The sequence below is a fragment of the Cuculus canorus genome, chromosome 3 (genome assembly GCF_017976375.1).
Source record: "Cuculus canorus isolate bCucCan1 chromosome 3, bCucCan1.pri, whole genome shotgun sequence".
Lineage (NCBI taxonomy): Eukaryota > Metazoa > Chordata > Aves > Cuculiformes > Cuculidae > Cuculus > Cuculus canorus.
This window is the reverse complement of record NC_071403.1, coordinates 17,686,003-17,701,084: the sequence shown is the minus strand read 5'-3', so window position 1 is coordinate 17,701,084 and position 15,082 is coordinate 17,686,003. Positions and strand designations below refer to the sequence as shown.

At 35.1% G+C, this 15,082-nt stretch overlaps 1 protein-coding gene across 4 annotated transcripts in view; it reads right to left on the bottom strand.

Annotated features, from left to right (window-relative positions):
• MEI4 (meiotic double-stranded break formation protein 4) overlaps window positions 1–15,082 on the bottom strand; it is an 81,747-nt gene that overhangs the window by 31,140 nt on the left and 35,525 nt on the right. For all 4 annotated transcript variants that reach the window (XM_054064152.1, XM_054064151.1, XM_054064150.1 and 1 more), the window contains one exon: window positions 5,404–5,535. In XM_054064152.1, coding sequence (XP_053920127.1) covers window positions 5,404–5,535 — 132 coding nt within the window. The remainder of the gene's footprint in view (window positions 1–5,403; window positions 5,536–15,082) is intronic.

Sequence of the window (15,082 nt, the reverse complement as noted above, 5' to 3'; positions counted from 1 at the left end):
CTTGCCTATAAAGGAACTAAAGTATGACAGTCAGGTGGAAACATCATAGAAATCTGAAGATTAGTGAGACAAATGCCACTATATGTCTAATTCATTTGCTTTATTCTCAAGAATTTAACATTCAACAGAGCCTTGCACGACTACCTATCTTCATGCTGGCAAATTTTTTATTTAACCTTAGTTGCTTTGTTGATTTCTGTGAGTAGACACCAGCGTCTGCTACACACACCTCAACGAGGATGAATACTACCCTGTATCCTGTGCCAACACGTAACCGCACCACTTGTTTCAAGAGAAAAGTTAGCACCCGCATTTGGATTTAAACTTAATGCTTACATATAACATACATGAAGAATTACATATAACTTGCTGTTTTGATTTCAAGAATAAAAACTATTCAGTGTACATGTTTTGTGACAGAAATGTTTTAAAGTTTTAAAAATAGAAGAACAGTTCACAGAAAGTAATGTGATATTAAAATATAATGCTGGACAACCAATGTATCAGCAATTACTGAATAACAAGGCTTTCCCAAAACCCCACAGGGTGCCTTCCTTTTGTCTGCTTTCAACTTTATTTTCTGTTTTTTAATTTTCTTTTTCAGAGTTCTTGGAATTAACACCTAGGGGGCTAGAACGGGTCACTGAACCAATATATGATTTCCATTTCTGGCCCTCTGTCTTTGAAACAGTTATCATAAAGGAATATCTGCTATCACAGTGAGGAGCTCAGCATTTGAAAAATAATCCATCTTCCACAGTATCATTCTGAAATTTTAGTATCTTAAAATTGTATCTGCTCTTCAGTAGGAATCCAGTTGGGGATCAGAAGATTTCTATTCCATAGGAAGACAAGGTTCAGTTACTGTACTCTCATAAGCCGTATTTATGAAAGGTTCCTATTATAGATGAAAATGAAAAGTACATATCCAAAATCAGTAAAAAGTAAGGGATCCAACTGAGTTAATATTAACATGCTTTTGCCTAGAAGTCAGTGTCCTGGTGTCAGCAAAGCGCTGAAATTATGAGCGCCACTTTAAGCACATAATGAAGTACCTAAATGAATTAAACTAAACAACTAACTTACTTGAGAGTTTACTACCGTGTAATTCATCTTAAATGGGTGAAAAATCAGGGTAACTATACTGTTTTACAAGCTGCTTAGTTACTTTTATTTTCTATATTAACGTATGGGAATATTGGTCAAAATATTAAACAAAATTCTATTATTCATATATTTCACAGTAATCTGTTATACTCTAAGATTAATGGATTTAGCCAATTGGAGAACAATATCAAAATATGCAGAGTAAACTGTTTTTTCTGGTGTAGTTAATTAGATACACCCTCCTACAGTCAACTTATTTTTTTGAATTTTAAAAGCTAAGGGCATAGATAGCTCTTTAAAACTGTGTGTCACAGACAGATAAGCTTGTTCCAAAGAGAGCATACACACAAACTCACTGAAATCAATCAGAATTTTAAAGTGAAACAATTTCAATACTTATCAAAGGATGTATCCACAAACCTACATAACCTGAGCTGAGCAGATTTCCTATTGAAGAAATGATTGAATATAAAGTTCTAGAATGCAAAGATTTTACAAGTATTTGTAGCTTAGCTCAAGTCTTAATGAGGAAGTTAAAATGAAAATGCTGAGATAGCTAGACGGTTCACTTTGAAAAATTAAAGGGAATTTTGTTTTCAATACAAGTCATTATCAGAAAACATCTTCAACTTAAAAAAAAATTATAATTATACAAAAATAAACCACATAAATTTGCTTGGATAAACAAGCTATATTGTCAAATTCTGTTTTTCACCAAATGTTTAAAAGTCAATTGCAAGCTAACTTGGATACATTCTGCTGCTGCTTTCTTTATTTCTCCCATCTGTCACAACAGTAAAAAAGGAAACAAATTACAAAACAAAAATAAAGCAGGTATTTGCACAGCTTTAATTGTAAGTAAAATTCCAAGTCCCGAATTTGATTATCTTAAGTGGAAGACATAAAAAGCCTTTGCAATTAACAGCCGTATTGCTTAACTAGCAAAACAGTATTAGGATACTTGTCAGCTAATGAAATTTGATTATATGCAGTATTATCTTTCCACAAATTTCAATTTAACTATTAATGAAGAATCTTTTCTAAAGCCGTCATTTGGTATATTTCAAACTGATATAGTATTGTAAGTTTTTTATATAACAAGAAAAAATGTTAATCCTTTTTAGAATCATGCCTACAAAAATAATGCTACAGAAAGTCAGAACCATTTAAAACTAGGTCTGTAAACCAGACTGTCAGAAACGCTACAGTCCTATTGTGATATGTAGAAAGCATTTGTTAAGCAGTACTTCCAGAAATAATTATCACATACAGAACATATAAGGGGTTGTACATGACCACAATACATCTATTTGGACTAAATGTAAGGATGCACAAACTTTAAAAACATTTTCAGAGCAAGCAAAGCAAACCAGAACTTCAGTTACTTTCCCTACATAAACTGCAGCTTTTAAAAACTTATAGTACTACAAAGTGTCGGCCACAGATAAACACCCAGCTCCTGCGGCTTCAAATTCAGCCACCTTGAACCTTTTGCTGTTCCCAGAAATCCTCAACACCGCTGGGGGGAGGTTGTGAACATTCCAAGACTACTTCATCATTGTAAAATTAGTCACTGGAATCTCTGAACTCACTTTCACTGCCTGAAACTTACTTACTCTTCTGATGGTCACTTAAACACGGAATTGTTTTCAAAAGATGTAGAAGAAAGCCCCATAAATAATAAATTATTGTATCACTTAAAAAAAAAAGAAAATAAAAGAAGGTCTACCACATTTCAGCAGCAGAAGACAGATTGACAGCTTAGTGGGAGGAAGCAGAAGCAGAGCAGGGGACTCTGCTTATTCTTCAATTAAATTCTTGAATATAAGAGAATTAAATTACTTCTCTGGGTGAACAGAAAGGGCTGTTTACAGAAAAAAAAAAAAGGGTGAAAGGTAACCTTAGTAAGTGTTTTGTCAGAAAAACTTTCTGTTTCCCACTGCACAATAACAAACACATTTTCGCACTTGCAAATGTGGGAGGCATTTTGAGGTTCTTGGTAGCAGAAAGTCTGAAAAGCAGTACTGTAAATTGATAATAGCTAAGATTTGCAGCAAGTATAATTGCAAGGTAATTAAAATGAGACAGATAGAGGGCTGCAGGAAGCAAAGACTCAACCTGAAAACGAATTGGCTGAAAAGTTCATATAACAAATGCATTTTATTTTCTTGAATTTTAGTCTCCTTTTGCTAGGCATGATAAAACAGAATAAATTTACAAGATCATAAAAACCTTTAGTTTTTCTTTTCAATTCATGATCACAAGTCACTGTCCTATCCCGTTTCCCTCCCTGCACCCCCTTGGAAATTGTCTCTCACTTCACAGGCACCTCCTCTCAGCGCTACATAGAGCTTTCTTCAGCTCCTCCAGTAGTACAATTGAAGGTTTCAATTTCTAGATGGGGATTGGTGGGGTGGGAACAGATGAAGCAGAGAGATAGCTCCCACAGAGGTGAAAAACAAAAAACGGAAAACTGCTGTACCGTCAACTAGTGACTCACCTTAGTGAGACTGGCATTTAAGCAATTTATTATTCCACCTGCTGTGTAAGAATTGTTCAAGGATTAAATTACTATATTCTCTATATTTAAATATGAATCAATTCTTCTACTGTCTTTCCATAAGTAAACATATTGCACTGCCAGTAATAAAATAATTTGCCATTATAAAAATTAAAATCACTTGTGTAGTTAAAGAGACTCTTTTACAGCTAAAATCACAGGATACTGATTTACTTCCATTTTCTCTACTGCAAGTTATAGTTTTGCAATCTCTTATCATGTTCTTAAAATCAAATATATGATCCTTTCCAACATAAAGTGAAGCCAAAGAGGAGTCCTATTTCTTTCAGAAATTATAAAAAATAAATTTTATGTACCAAATAGGAAAGGAAAACTATAAATAATTACAGGATGGCAAGGTTAAGTAGTACAGTAGTAACTAACTCAAAGTGCAATGCTCAATGTAAGCTTTTCATCTGTGCAGAGCACGGGAGAGTTCTATATTGCCACTGGCAAAAACTCTGCTAAAAGTCGGAATGACTAATTTTGATAAATAGGTCAAATTTAATAATTTTAAAAATGAAAAACTTGTTTAAACTCAAAAACCCAAACTACTTTTTTTTAATTACACACTTCCCTATTCTTACATTTGTTTAAAGTCTGTTTGATTTTGGCTGCCATCAATAACTCTGGTATTGTACTAGTGACTTAAAATAAGACACAGCTCATTGTTTGACTCTTTCAAAATTGGCCTTTCTGAAGCCTTTCAGAATATCATTTGAGCATACCAGAAATTTGGGTTGCAAATTACATGTTCCCTCTTCAGCAATCAGAACTTACTCCTGTTTCATATACTAGAATTAAGTTAAGACTGCTTGAGCAACACTTAAACTATTTATTAATCTGAACCACCACTAGATATACCTATGATGAATGTTCTTTATATATATCAATAACTTCATTTTCCACCAAATAAAAAGCTGTGTGTCTTCTTTTTATTGACCCTTCTATGACAGTGTACAACCAAATCATAACCCCAAGTCAACCTGAATGGTTTCCATGAAGCACATACCACCACACATAAACACATGAAAAAATCTATGAAAATCCAATTTATTTCATAGATCTCTTCTCCAAATATTAAGGGAACATCCACTTTCTCACTTTCTCTCTCTTTTCTTTAAACTCTATAGTTTATCAGAAATTTACCCTAAGAATAAATTTTATCAAAAATACTATCTGCATTCTATTCTGCTCTTCAACTACTACTCATTGCACAAAACAAATCACAAAGTTAAGTGTTGGATAACTTTCACATCATAAAAAATAATACTATAAGATGAAATATGAAATCTAATTCTGAAATAAAATAACATAACTTTCTTTTCAGTTTTACATGAGCTAGAGATAGACATAATTCCTCGTGGGTCCAGCTGGATCCCTAAGTTATGTCATCAATATATCTATATCTTGCATAGTCATCAATTCACACATTGCAATACTTGTTTTAACTCATTATTTCAAGTGTATTCCAGATTATAGGGCATGATATTAAAACCTATACAGCCTATTTATTACACAGTCTGATAATTTTACTTTTGCCCATAAGGAAATTCTTTTTACTTTATATCTCTTTTCTTGGATCTGCTGTTGAACTTTACTGCTACTATTTTCTGGGTTCGTAAACTTGCATATTCTATAGAACGAGCCATTTATTAGATTTTATGAAACACACACCAACAAAACACTCCCCAACACCATTCTTCAGCCCTTCTCTAAAAGAAAGATGGCAGTACCTGATAAGCTTGCAACAGCTGCTCAGCAAACTGACGTACTTCTGATAGTAGAAGAGCTATTAAAGAATTTCTTAGTATGTTGTTCCTTCCTAGCAAAACCAGCGTGTGTGATATGGCATGCAGTTTCTGAAACTAAAGAGAAATAACAGTAAATTTCATCTTTCAAATTACACCTCCATCTTTTTTATCCCAATTGCCTTATATAGAAATGGAATTTACATATTAAAATTTTAAAGAAAAAAACTCAAATTAAAAGTTATAGAGAGCTTAAAACTCTAATAATTCCATACATATGAGATCTACAAGAAACCCATATCCATTACATAGAAACTTTCCTTTCTCAAAAGATTATCCCTACAGGAAACTGTCACAGGAAAAAACTCCACAAAGAGCATCAGTTCCTCAGGAGGCAGCTTTTCAGCATTAGCTGTCATCACGCCCATCTGCTGTCATAGGAAACAGGTGAGGACCCTGCATATACAATAGTTGTTTGTTGCAGGTAGACAAACGCGCAAACAAATTCTTTGTCGTTCAAACAAATGAGCAAGCCAAGAGATATATAGAAGTTTTTCTGTCAAAAGAGTTATCCGAAATAAACTTGATTAAATGCTAACTTTTAGAAGATGCACTCCATTTTCAAATTAAAGGAATTCAGTTTCATATTGTTGTTTAATGAGCTGCAACTAAGGCATTTTCCTGAACCAGAGGAGCGATGTGAACTTACATGAGAATTATATTAGTAATTGTATTCTTTTGCCTTATCTTTCCTATTTAAAAAAAACCCAAAGAACAACTGTTTTCTTTGTTCCCCAAAATGCAAATGTGTCACTATTATGTAAGGAAACATACTGCTGTACAAAGTAACAAGACTAGTTTGTAAAACACTACTAAAAGAAATTATCGTTTCTATGTATAAAGACACTGGAGTCCTTTAAGAAAAAAAAAGTAATACACCCTAAATACAATGACTGTATTTTATACCTTTATTTGAGTGTATATACATACAATATTAATATTCAGTACTTTTTGTAAACAAGTATTTGACCCACGGAAGGATACTCCAACCCAAATTTTTATGTCTAACTACCATATCTTAATTCTCAAAAGCAGACCATCACATCCTATTATTAACAAACTAGTTTATTTCTCGAGCCAATTCACGTGTACACAAACACACATATATACATAAATTAAAGTACTTGCCAGTAGTATCAGTGAAGATAATTTGCCTTGACTTTACCGTGTTTGTAAACAGCGCATCCTGTAAAATTCTTACTGACAAAATTTTAGGCTAAGTAAGCAGACAGTGAGGTGGACCAAAAACTTTTGCTGTAAAAAACATTAATTAGGCAGCTTCTCATTTACAGTTTCTTCTTGTCTGCCCAATCAGACAGTCAAACTGCCCCACCAGTTGGGCAGTTGATGCAACACCTATTTACCAGCCTCTTATAACTGAGGAGGTTGCCCAGCTTGGTTATCATCTGCCCAATATGAGACATTCTCCTATTCACACTCATAACAATCAAATTTTAATAAATCTTTGCTATTAATTATCTCCCATTAGCACCTAATCCCAAAACACATATAAAAAGAAAACTATAAAAGACACACAAGTCTTATATTCAAAATCAAATCCGCAGAGATACAAAGTAAACTCCTCATATTAAAAAGAACCCATTGTACACATGTAGCTTTGAAAATCTGAGATTAAAATAATTCATAAATGTATACGCCACAGATTCTATAAAAATTAAATGTGAATAAAGGTGAGATAAAAACATTTTGGCTTAAACACCCCTCCCGGAGGTGTTCAAGGCCAGGTTGGATGGGGCCTTAGGCAGCCTGATGCAGTGAGATGTGTCCCTGCCCATGGCAGGGCGGTTGGGACTAGGTGATCTTTAAGGTCCTTTCCAATCCAAACTATTCCATGATTCTATGATTCTATAATTAAAATTATACAAAAAGATAATGTAATAGAATGTACCTAGATGTGTTTTGAGGCTATATGAATTAAAATCAGACTTCCATATACTGAAAATTTATACCCTTCCAAACAAAACAGTGACTTTCTCTTCCTAAAAATAGTCTAGATATTTACAGTTTTGAAAGATCTTCCATAGTATCTACTAAAACTGTATGACAAAACCAAAGTTTTCAACTCTTAGATATTTCCGCCTTGACAACATCCATGTTCCGAAAGGGTATTAAAGAGTATGGATCTAATATTGTATTTTGTTAAATCTCTTACTATGTTTTAAGAAAATAAGGAGAAAACAAAGAATTACATTTAAAATAATGCTCAAAGGCTGTATGCATTAATTGTATACAGAACAAATTTATAGCATATAAGCAAGAGATCTATAAATAACAAACAAGTAAGACTGTGTTTCAGAGCAATGCTTGTGTATTGCTAATTAAACTCTGGAAACATTCAACCTTATAATAGTTCATCATTAAAGATAAAAGCGTATCTTCAGCTCTCAAATCTATCAAACATTAAAAAAGGAAGAGAAATTTTTAATCCCCTGGGCTTACTTAATGGCATAGATGAAATAAAACCTATACTCTTCAGGGACTCCATGGTAAAAACAGTCAGAAAATTAGATTGCAAAAAACATACGATCATAAAAAAGCAATAGACACTGTTAGCAATGGTTCACTGTTAAGCAGCTGCATCGTCTATCCATAACCCTCTTCCACCTCCTTGGTTTCTGCTCTCTTTCAATGTTCCTCAGGACGCAGAGCAAGAAAGAGCAATGCTGTGCCGGTAGCTGGGAAGGATGTGTGGATGCGTCAACCTGGCTGTTGCAAAATTAATATATAATGTCAATGTTCTGCTTGCTTCAAGCATACTAATTTGGTCTCTCCTGCACTCAGCCACATATTTTAAAGCTTATTGGGAGTTTTTTTTGACCTTCCACTTCCTTCCAAGTGATTTCAAACTGGCTATCAGCTTCAGAAGTTACTAGTAGATGAAAAGGCTGATAAGCAAAACAAACAGCACACTCCTATGAGCCTTGTTACCCCAGGAAGCCAGGATAAAAATCTTTACTTATGAATAATTTGTTTAGAATTCATTTATCGGAATATATTAGACTTGGCCTTAAATAACCGTTATCTAAAACTTGCAAATTTAATATCTTCCTGAGTTACACAATTCACTACAAAACTACAAAAACTGCACCTTAGTTTCTGTTTCACTAGTTTAAAGCTTTAATTCCAAGTAGCAGCTTTCTTCCACAAGTGACTGGCATATTGGGTAATAGAGGCCTGAGGCAAATAATTATTACAGTCATCCTCAAACTGTAAGGTGCTAAAAATAAAACAGTATTTTTACCTTTGAATTCACATCACCCTGGCCCTTTGCCCATTTAGTTCAACTTGACTTCCACTCCTAACTCAACAATATCAATTGAAAAGTTCCACTTTTAGACAGACAATGTTAGTACCCCTTTTCTTATCTTACTATCATGTTGCTTCCTTTGTCAATTCGGTGGTTGCCATTTATCTCCTCTTATTCATGCTGCACTATTTCTCCTGTCTTTAAATTTTGGGATTTGTTTCATATTATTCCAATTCTTTGCTCCGTAAACCTCATCTTAAGCTCCTGCTCTGGTCTGACCCCTTCATAATCTTGTTTATGCTTCTCTCCACTCTTCTAAACCTGATGTTCTCTGCTAGGACCAGCAGATAGTTTCAGTGCTGCAAACTACCTTTTACATTACAGTATTTTGGTACCTTTTTGCAGAGCTTCAGCTGAAAAATATTCTGACAAGACAGTGTGACACTCAATAGGGGCAGGTCTACTTGCAACATGTTTGCAGGCACCAAAAACCTTTAGAAAACACAAGCTAAAATGCAAAGGGATGCACATTTTTTTATTCCGTTAGTGAAATATTCAGAAAAGGTGAAAAATAAAATAAAATATTTCAATATCTGGGAAAGAATTACTGTAATACAACACCTACACACCATGCAGAGGATGGAGATGGAGAAACAAATAACCTGCACTCAGCTTAATAAATATTCTGAAAAACAGAACACTTCGGTGAATTACACTGGAAAAGCCAAAAATGCCAGCAGTAGATACCATGGTACTCAGTGAAAGAAACGTAGAAATTACTGGCTTAAAATCAGCTTTTTTGAATTTGTGAAGTAAAGAGAGAAGTTCTCCAGGATGGGTACTACATGAATTCCCAGTCATCTTTGCTGACCCTGAAGCTTTTATGCGAAATGGGGAATATGAAGGTGCATTTTTTTCCTGCTCTTAGATTGAAAATATTTTTTTAAAGTTCATTTCATCATCATCTGACTCACTAATCAGCAGGGTCCCTCTGGCTCCATATATGCTTTTATCCAACCCAATACCAGTTCCCAAGTGAAAGAGGCAGTAATTAGTGCATCCGCTTGCTTCTGTCACAGGCTAAACAAAGCCAGGTCAGCTGCTACTGCCACATCACCAAGGAGAAAAAGATGACAGACCACAGTAATTGCTGTGAAGGAAAGACCCTTGCAGTGACCTTCCTGTTCCCCCTCTCCCTTACTGGTTCTTCATACCACCAAGCTCTTTGGCAGAAACAATTTTCCAGAATATTTCCTAGCTGTTTACCCTCTTCATCCCTGTACAAGAGAAGGCTGTTACTGTTTAAGTAAAGACAAATTCAGACCAGACTCGGCACACCTGCTCTTACGCTGTTCTTCCACAATTTACCTGTGGTAAACTCACATTGCATTTAATACCATTTATCTCTAAATGTTTAATTATTCTTCTCTTTTAACTTAGTAACAAAGCATTGTATGTTACTGAGATAAACTGCTACTCAGGTAATTTCCTCTTAACCTTCACTTTCAAATAGAGCATGCCATGTTAGCTATTCTACAGTTACAATAATACTATCTCCCAGTCTTTAATTTGAAACTTATTTCACTTTTTTTCTGTCAGTTTCATTGAATAAAGACTTATCTTGTCTTTCCCATTTTCAGAACCTTACACTCTCTTCAGCTGGACAATATATATAAAATAACAACACCTAGTTGATGTGATAAAATACATATAACAGCCCCAGCTGTGAGTTTGTGTTGTTTTTTTAAAATATGCACAAAACAACAAAACAAAAAAACCCAACCCAAAACCAAAGCAAAACCTGCATGTTCTTAGAGGAATTCGGGGCTGCAAATCACTGCCATGTTTAATTTAGTGCCTACCTCAGAATGGCATAATCCACCTCCACACATTAAAACCAAGTACCTTGCTTACATCACCTCACCTCAATTGCCTCTGCTGAAGAAGCAACACTTTCCCTCAGGGTACGCAAACACACATCAGTTAATTTGAAGACTAAGCACAAGAAACTGATGTATAAAGAAATCCAGCTAACTACTGAAGACACTTGGGATCCTGCTGGCATCAGAGTTTTTCCCAATAAATTTACTTTAAGGAGTACTATCTTGGCAGAGATCAAGAAAGTCTACATCTTCATGGAATTTGTGAGTTACACATCTAAATATCTAATTCATCCATAAGGCTGGATTCAGTGAATATTGTCAACAGGAAGACAGTATCAATCCCTGTTAAACAAAAGGTATCACAACAGCTGCTAATCAGATGACTATAATATTACTGCTGCCATACTACTGTAAACATTCCGTTGATTATCAAGAAGCATCTTTAGATACAAAGTCTTCCCTGTTCGAGTGATTAAAATTTATATTAGTCTTGATTCCTCCTCCTTAACTACTCTTGGTCAGAAGCTTAGAGGAGTGAAGAACTCATCATCTGCCTGCTGATGCTGAGTTGCCAAACTATGTGACTGGATGTAGAAGACACGAGGTAACAAGTGTGAGCTCACTCAGAGTAGACGAGTTATAGATTCAAATTTTTAATCTAAGGACTGGTTAGAAAAAGCCACTGGATAAATTACAGAAAACATATATTCTTTAGCTTTTAGGTTTTTAAACTAAAGAGTGAACTCGTCATCCTTAAAGAAATTCAGGGATGTAAATTAATGTCTCATTCAAGTTTTACAGACAGTCCCTGAAAATGAAAATGGATTTCAGATGGTTTATTTCCCAGTCCTTCACTGTTCTTCCCTTTGCCTGTAATGTGTGAGTTACTTTGAATACCACTTAAAGTTGCCAAGTATTTGGCACACAAACCTAGGAAGAATAGAGGTACTTTTTTTAGGGCTTTTCACCACAGGAGTTGAGCACTACAATTTAGGCATGGAATACCCAGCTGTCTTTGCAACTGGCTGTAGATAACAGGTTCTACAGAGCTTACTTTTCATTTCTATCGTATCACCATAACACAAACACAGACTCTATTTGAGCATACGAAAATACTTCCTGGAGATGCATGACAAATTTAAGCTGAATTTAAGCTAAAGGTTCATTTGTAAATAGGCAAAAGAACAGAGAAACACTAATCTCATTATTGAAACATGTACACACATTTTAAGCAATGGTTGAGGACTACTACCAAAAACCCTCCGGGATATATAGCCACCTTAAAAAACCAGAGGATGTAGGAGGTAATTTTCCCCCAAAGACAGAAAAAAAGGCACAATCTCTGTTAAAAACAGCAAACTGGATTTTTTAATTACGAGAAAGACAATCCTTACAATGGGAACAGCCCTAGACCTTCATCTGGAAGTGATGAGAATGGACCTACAGAGCTAGGGTAATTAATGATGTGATGGATTCTTTTGAATAACCACATACTTTGATAGCCCTCAGATCAAAAAATAGAATAATTTTAGGTCTTTTTGTTCAGTAACATGACTAGAATAACAGAAAAGAAGGCCTAGACAGAATTCAAACGCTTTTACACAGGCGTGACAAGTGAAGAGCTTTGATGTTGCTGTTCCAAATGGTCTCAGCTACATATAACACAGAGATACCAAAGAAGCAAAATGACAGTGCTGATACGATGCTACGGAAAGTTAACAGAGCTTTGACAGAAAGCATTCACTAGAGAGAAACTGGGGACAAAGGCAAGACAAAAACAAACAGCTGTTGATATATATTTCCTACCATATTCAACAAACACGAGAATTTCCTTTATTCTTGTGTTAAGGGCTCCCATACATTTAATTTGTAAAGCAAGAGAAGTGCAAAGGCCTATTCCATCCCTTTTTCATACTCCCAGTAGAAATAATCTGCAATACCCTAAATGTGAGTTAATTACTTGATTAAAAACAGGTAATGACAGTATTTGTTATTAGGAAAATAGATGCTCCTTACAAAGCAGCAATACAGGAAGGTTGGAAACAACAAATTAAACTTTTTTTGTCCTAACGGTAAAAAATATCCTGCTAACTTCATTCTGTAATTCTTCAATAATTGTAGCTTTGGTGCGTGCTGTATATCAGCTGAGGCTGACTGAGGAGGAAAGGCAAACAAAAGTCTGAGAGGAAGATAAATTTTCATTCCTGTCTAGTTGCTCCTAGATCCACTTTAATGTAAATCCCACTCTACTTGCATTTAGTAAATGCAAGTCAGTCAGTTTGGTGATTGCTTTAGACTGTAATGATTTACAAGACAATGGATTTTGATTACCATTTGACTTAAATAGCTCTCTACATAGGTCAACAGATTGCTGAGAAAATTTAATTCAACAATCAAGAGATTCAAACATTGACTCTTACTAGACCATGAAATCCTGGCAATGCGCTTTAATATTCATATGAATGAACTCCTCTTCCACTATTCAAGCAAAAATTTTTCATCAGTGAAAATGCACCATGTTTCAAGAGCCACGATATTCCCCTTGCACACAATTAATTTTGGAAAACTGAAGCCCACCGCACTTGGGAACCGCGGGTGACATAACTAACTATTTTCAAATCTTATTTGTTCCTGAGCAGGCAGGACTCTCATAAACTGATGAGTGAAGTACTATTCTGGCAGCTGCTGACAAAAGATACTGCAAACTATACAGGGCCAGGGGAATTTATTGTCACCGACAACTAGTAGCAGCATGTATTAAATACATACTGTTGAACATATTAAAACCATCAGTTTATGATAACTCTCTTCCAGGCAATTTCAGTCATTGATGAATCATACAAATTGTATCCTAGATAAGAAAAGATTAAAAACTAAAGTTCTGACTAATATGTAATTTTTCAATTGCACAAGCACACTTCCATGCACTTCATTACATAACTGACAACACAATTCAAACATGTCTCTCTTTCTGCTTTTCACTGTGCTACATTTTAACTTGTTATTTTCATAAAGAACTATGGATCCTTTCTCATACAAACATCCGGAAAGGACATTAAACTACTACTCAGAATTCTTTCATTTAATTTTTTTTTGGCATGCTAAAGATACCAACAGCAATATTTGAGTGTTTGCAAAATTCTACATAAACACTTCTAGATGGAACATAGGAGAAAAAGAAATGAAAATAGGCAGTATCCAAAAAGGATAAGAAAAGTGTGTAAAGGTTCTGCTCATGTCTCAATACCCACTCACATACTGATTACGCAAAACAATTACAAAGGGGACAAAGTTTAAAAAAAAAAAGAGAGAGAGGAAATAGCATAAGTCTTTTTTTCCACTTGGTTTGAATGGAGCAAGCAATTCAGGACTCTGAATGGTATCATCAAAGTCAGTATTGACGTTTTAAACATAGTATGAGAAGCAGCAAACAAACACAGTTCACTGAACTATATTTCCCTCCTGGGCCTTGTTTGAAAACAATAATGAGTGAGGAGGGGCAGATGGATGAGACATTTGTTGAATAGGCATAAGGCAACAGAAAGCAGTATGTTCTGAGTGCCCTACACAGCTTGACTTTACTGAAGGCAATGTGCCATTGCCTTCCATTTTAGTGTTTCGATTAACTCCTTAAAACAAGAAGATCTTTGTACAGGTCCCAGAGTGGAGGCCAGGATCTTTTGGCATATAATTGATGCACCAGCCATGCTCCAAATTGCAGTACTAGCTGCACCTAAAAGAAGAACAACCAGTGGCCTGACCTTCTGTCAACAATGCTGATAAAATATTGTGACACCACTATGGATCACATCACATAAATCCCATGTAATGTAATACCTTGTAACTGTATTTGGCCATGACACCTTTGAATAGAGCTGAACTGCACTGAAAGCCAGATATAAAAGTATTTTTCTTCTATCGTCCAAGTAACAAATAAGAATCTGAATTCCTCAACAATAATTGCTTTGAAGTTTTACACAGCTTTATATACAAGAGCTTTAAATAAGAAATGTATGGAGTATCTTACTTTCTTTCCTATGGATCTGACTTCTAAAGCTAATTCCATATACTATGAAACAACAGCGAGCTCAAGTTCACCAGAGAAGGCCTCTAGGCAGGCTCCAGGACAATGCCCATGTAAAAGGAATTTAATGTCCTCTCTGAAGTGCTCTACTGCAATGAGCTATGTAAAACCCTCACCAGAAACATAAAACACACATGATATTACAAACAACACTAGGAATCCCCAGTGCCTCAGACTGTTGTATTTTTCTCATTTAAGAGAAATGATCCCAACATGTGATTCCAACACTCTCTAGACAATAGAGGCAAAACTCAACAGAACAGGCACATCTCAGTGACGGCAAGTGAGTGATCCATCTAGGAGCAGGAGAGATGCACATTCGCTATGTCCCTGTAGCAGTGGATGGAGATAACTGTTATCAAATCCCAA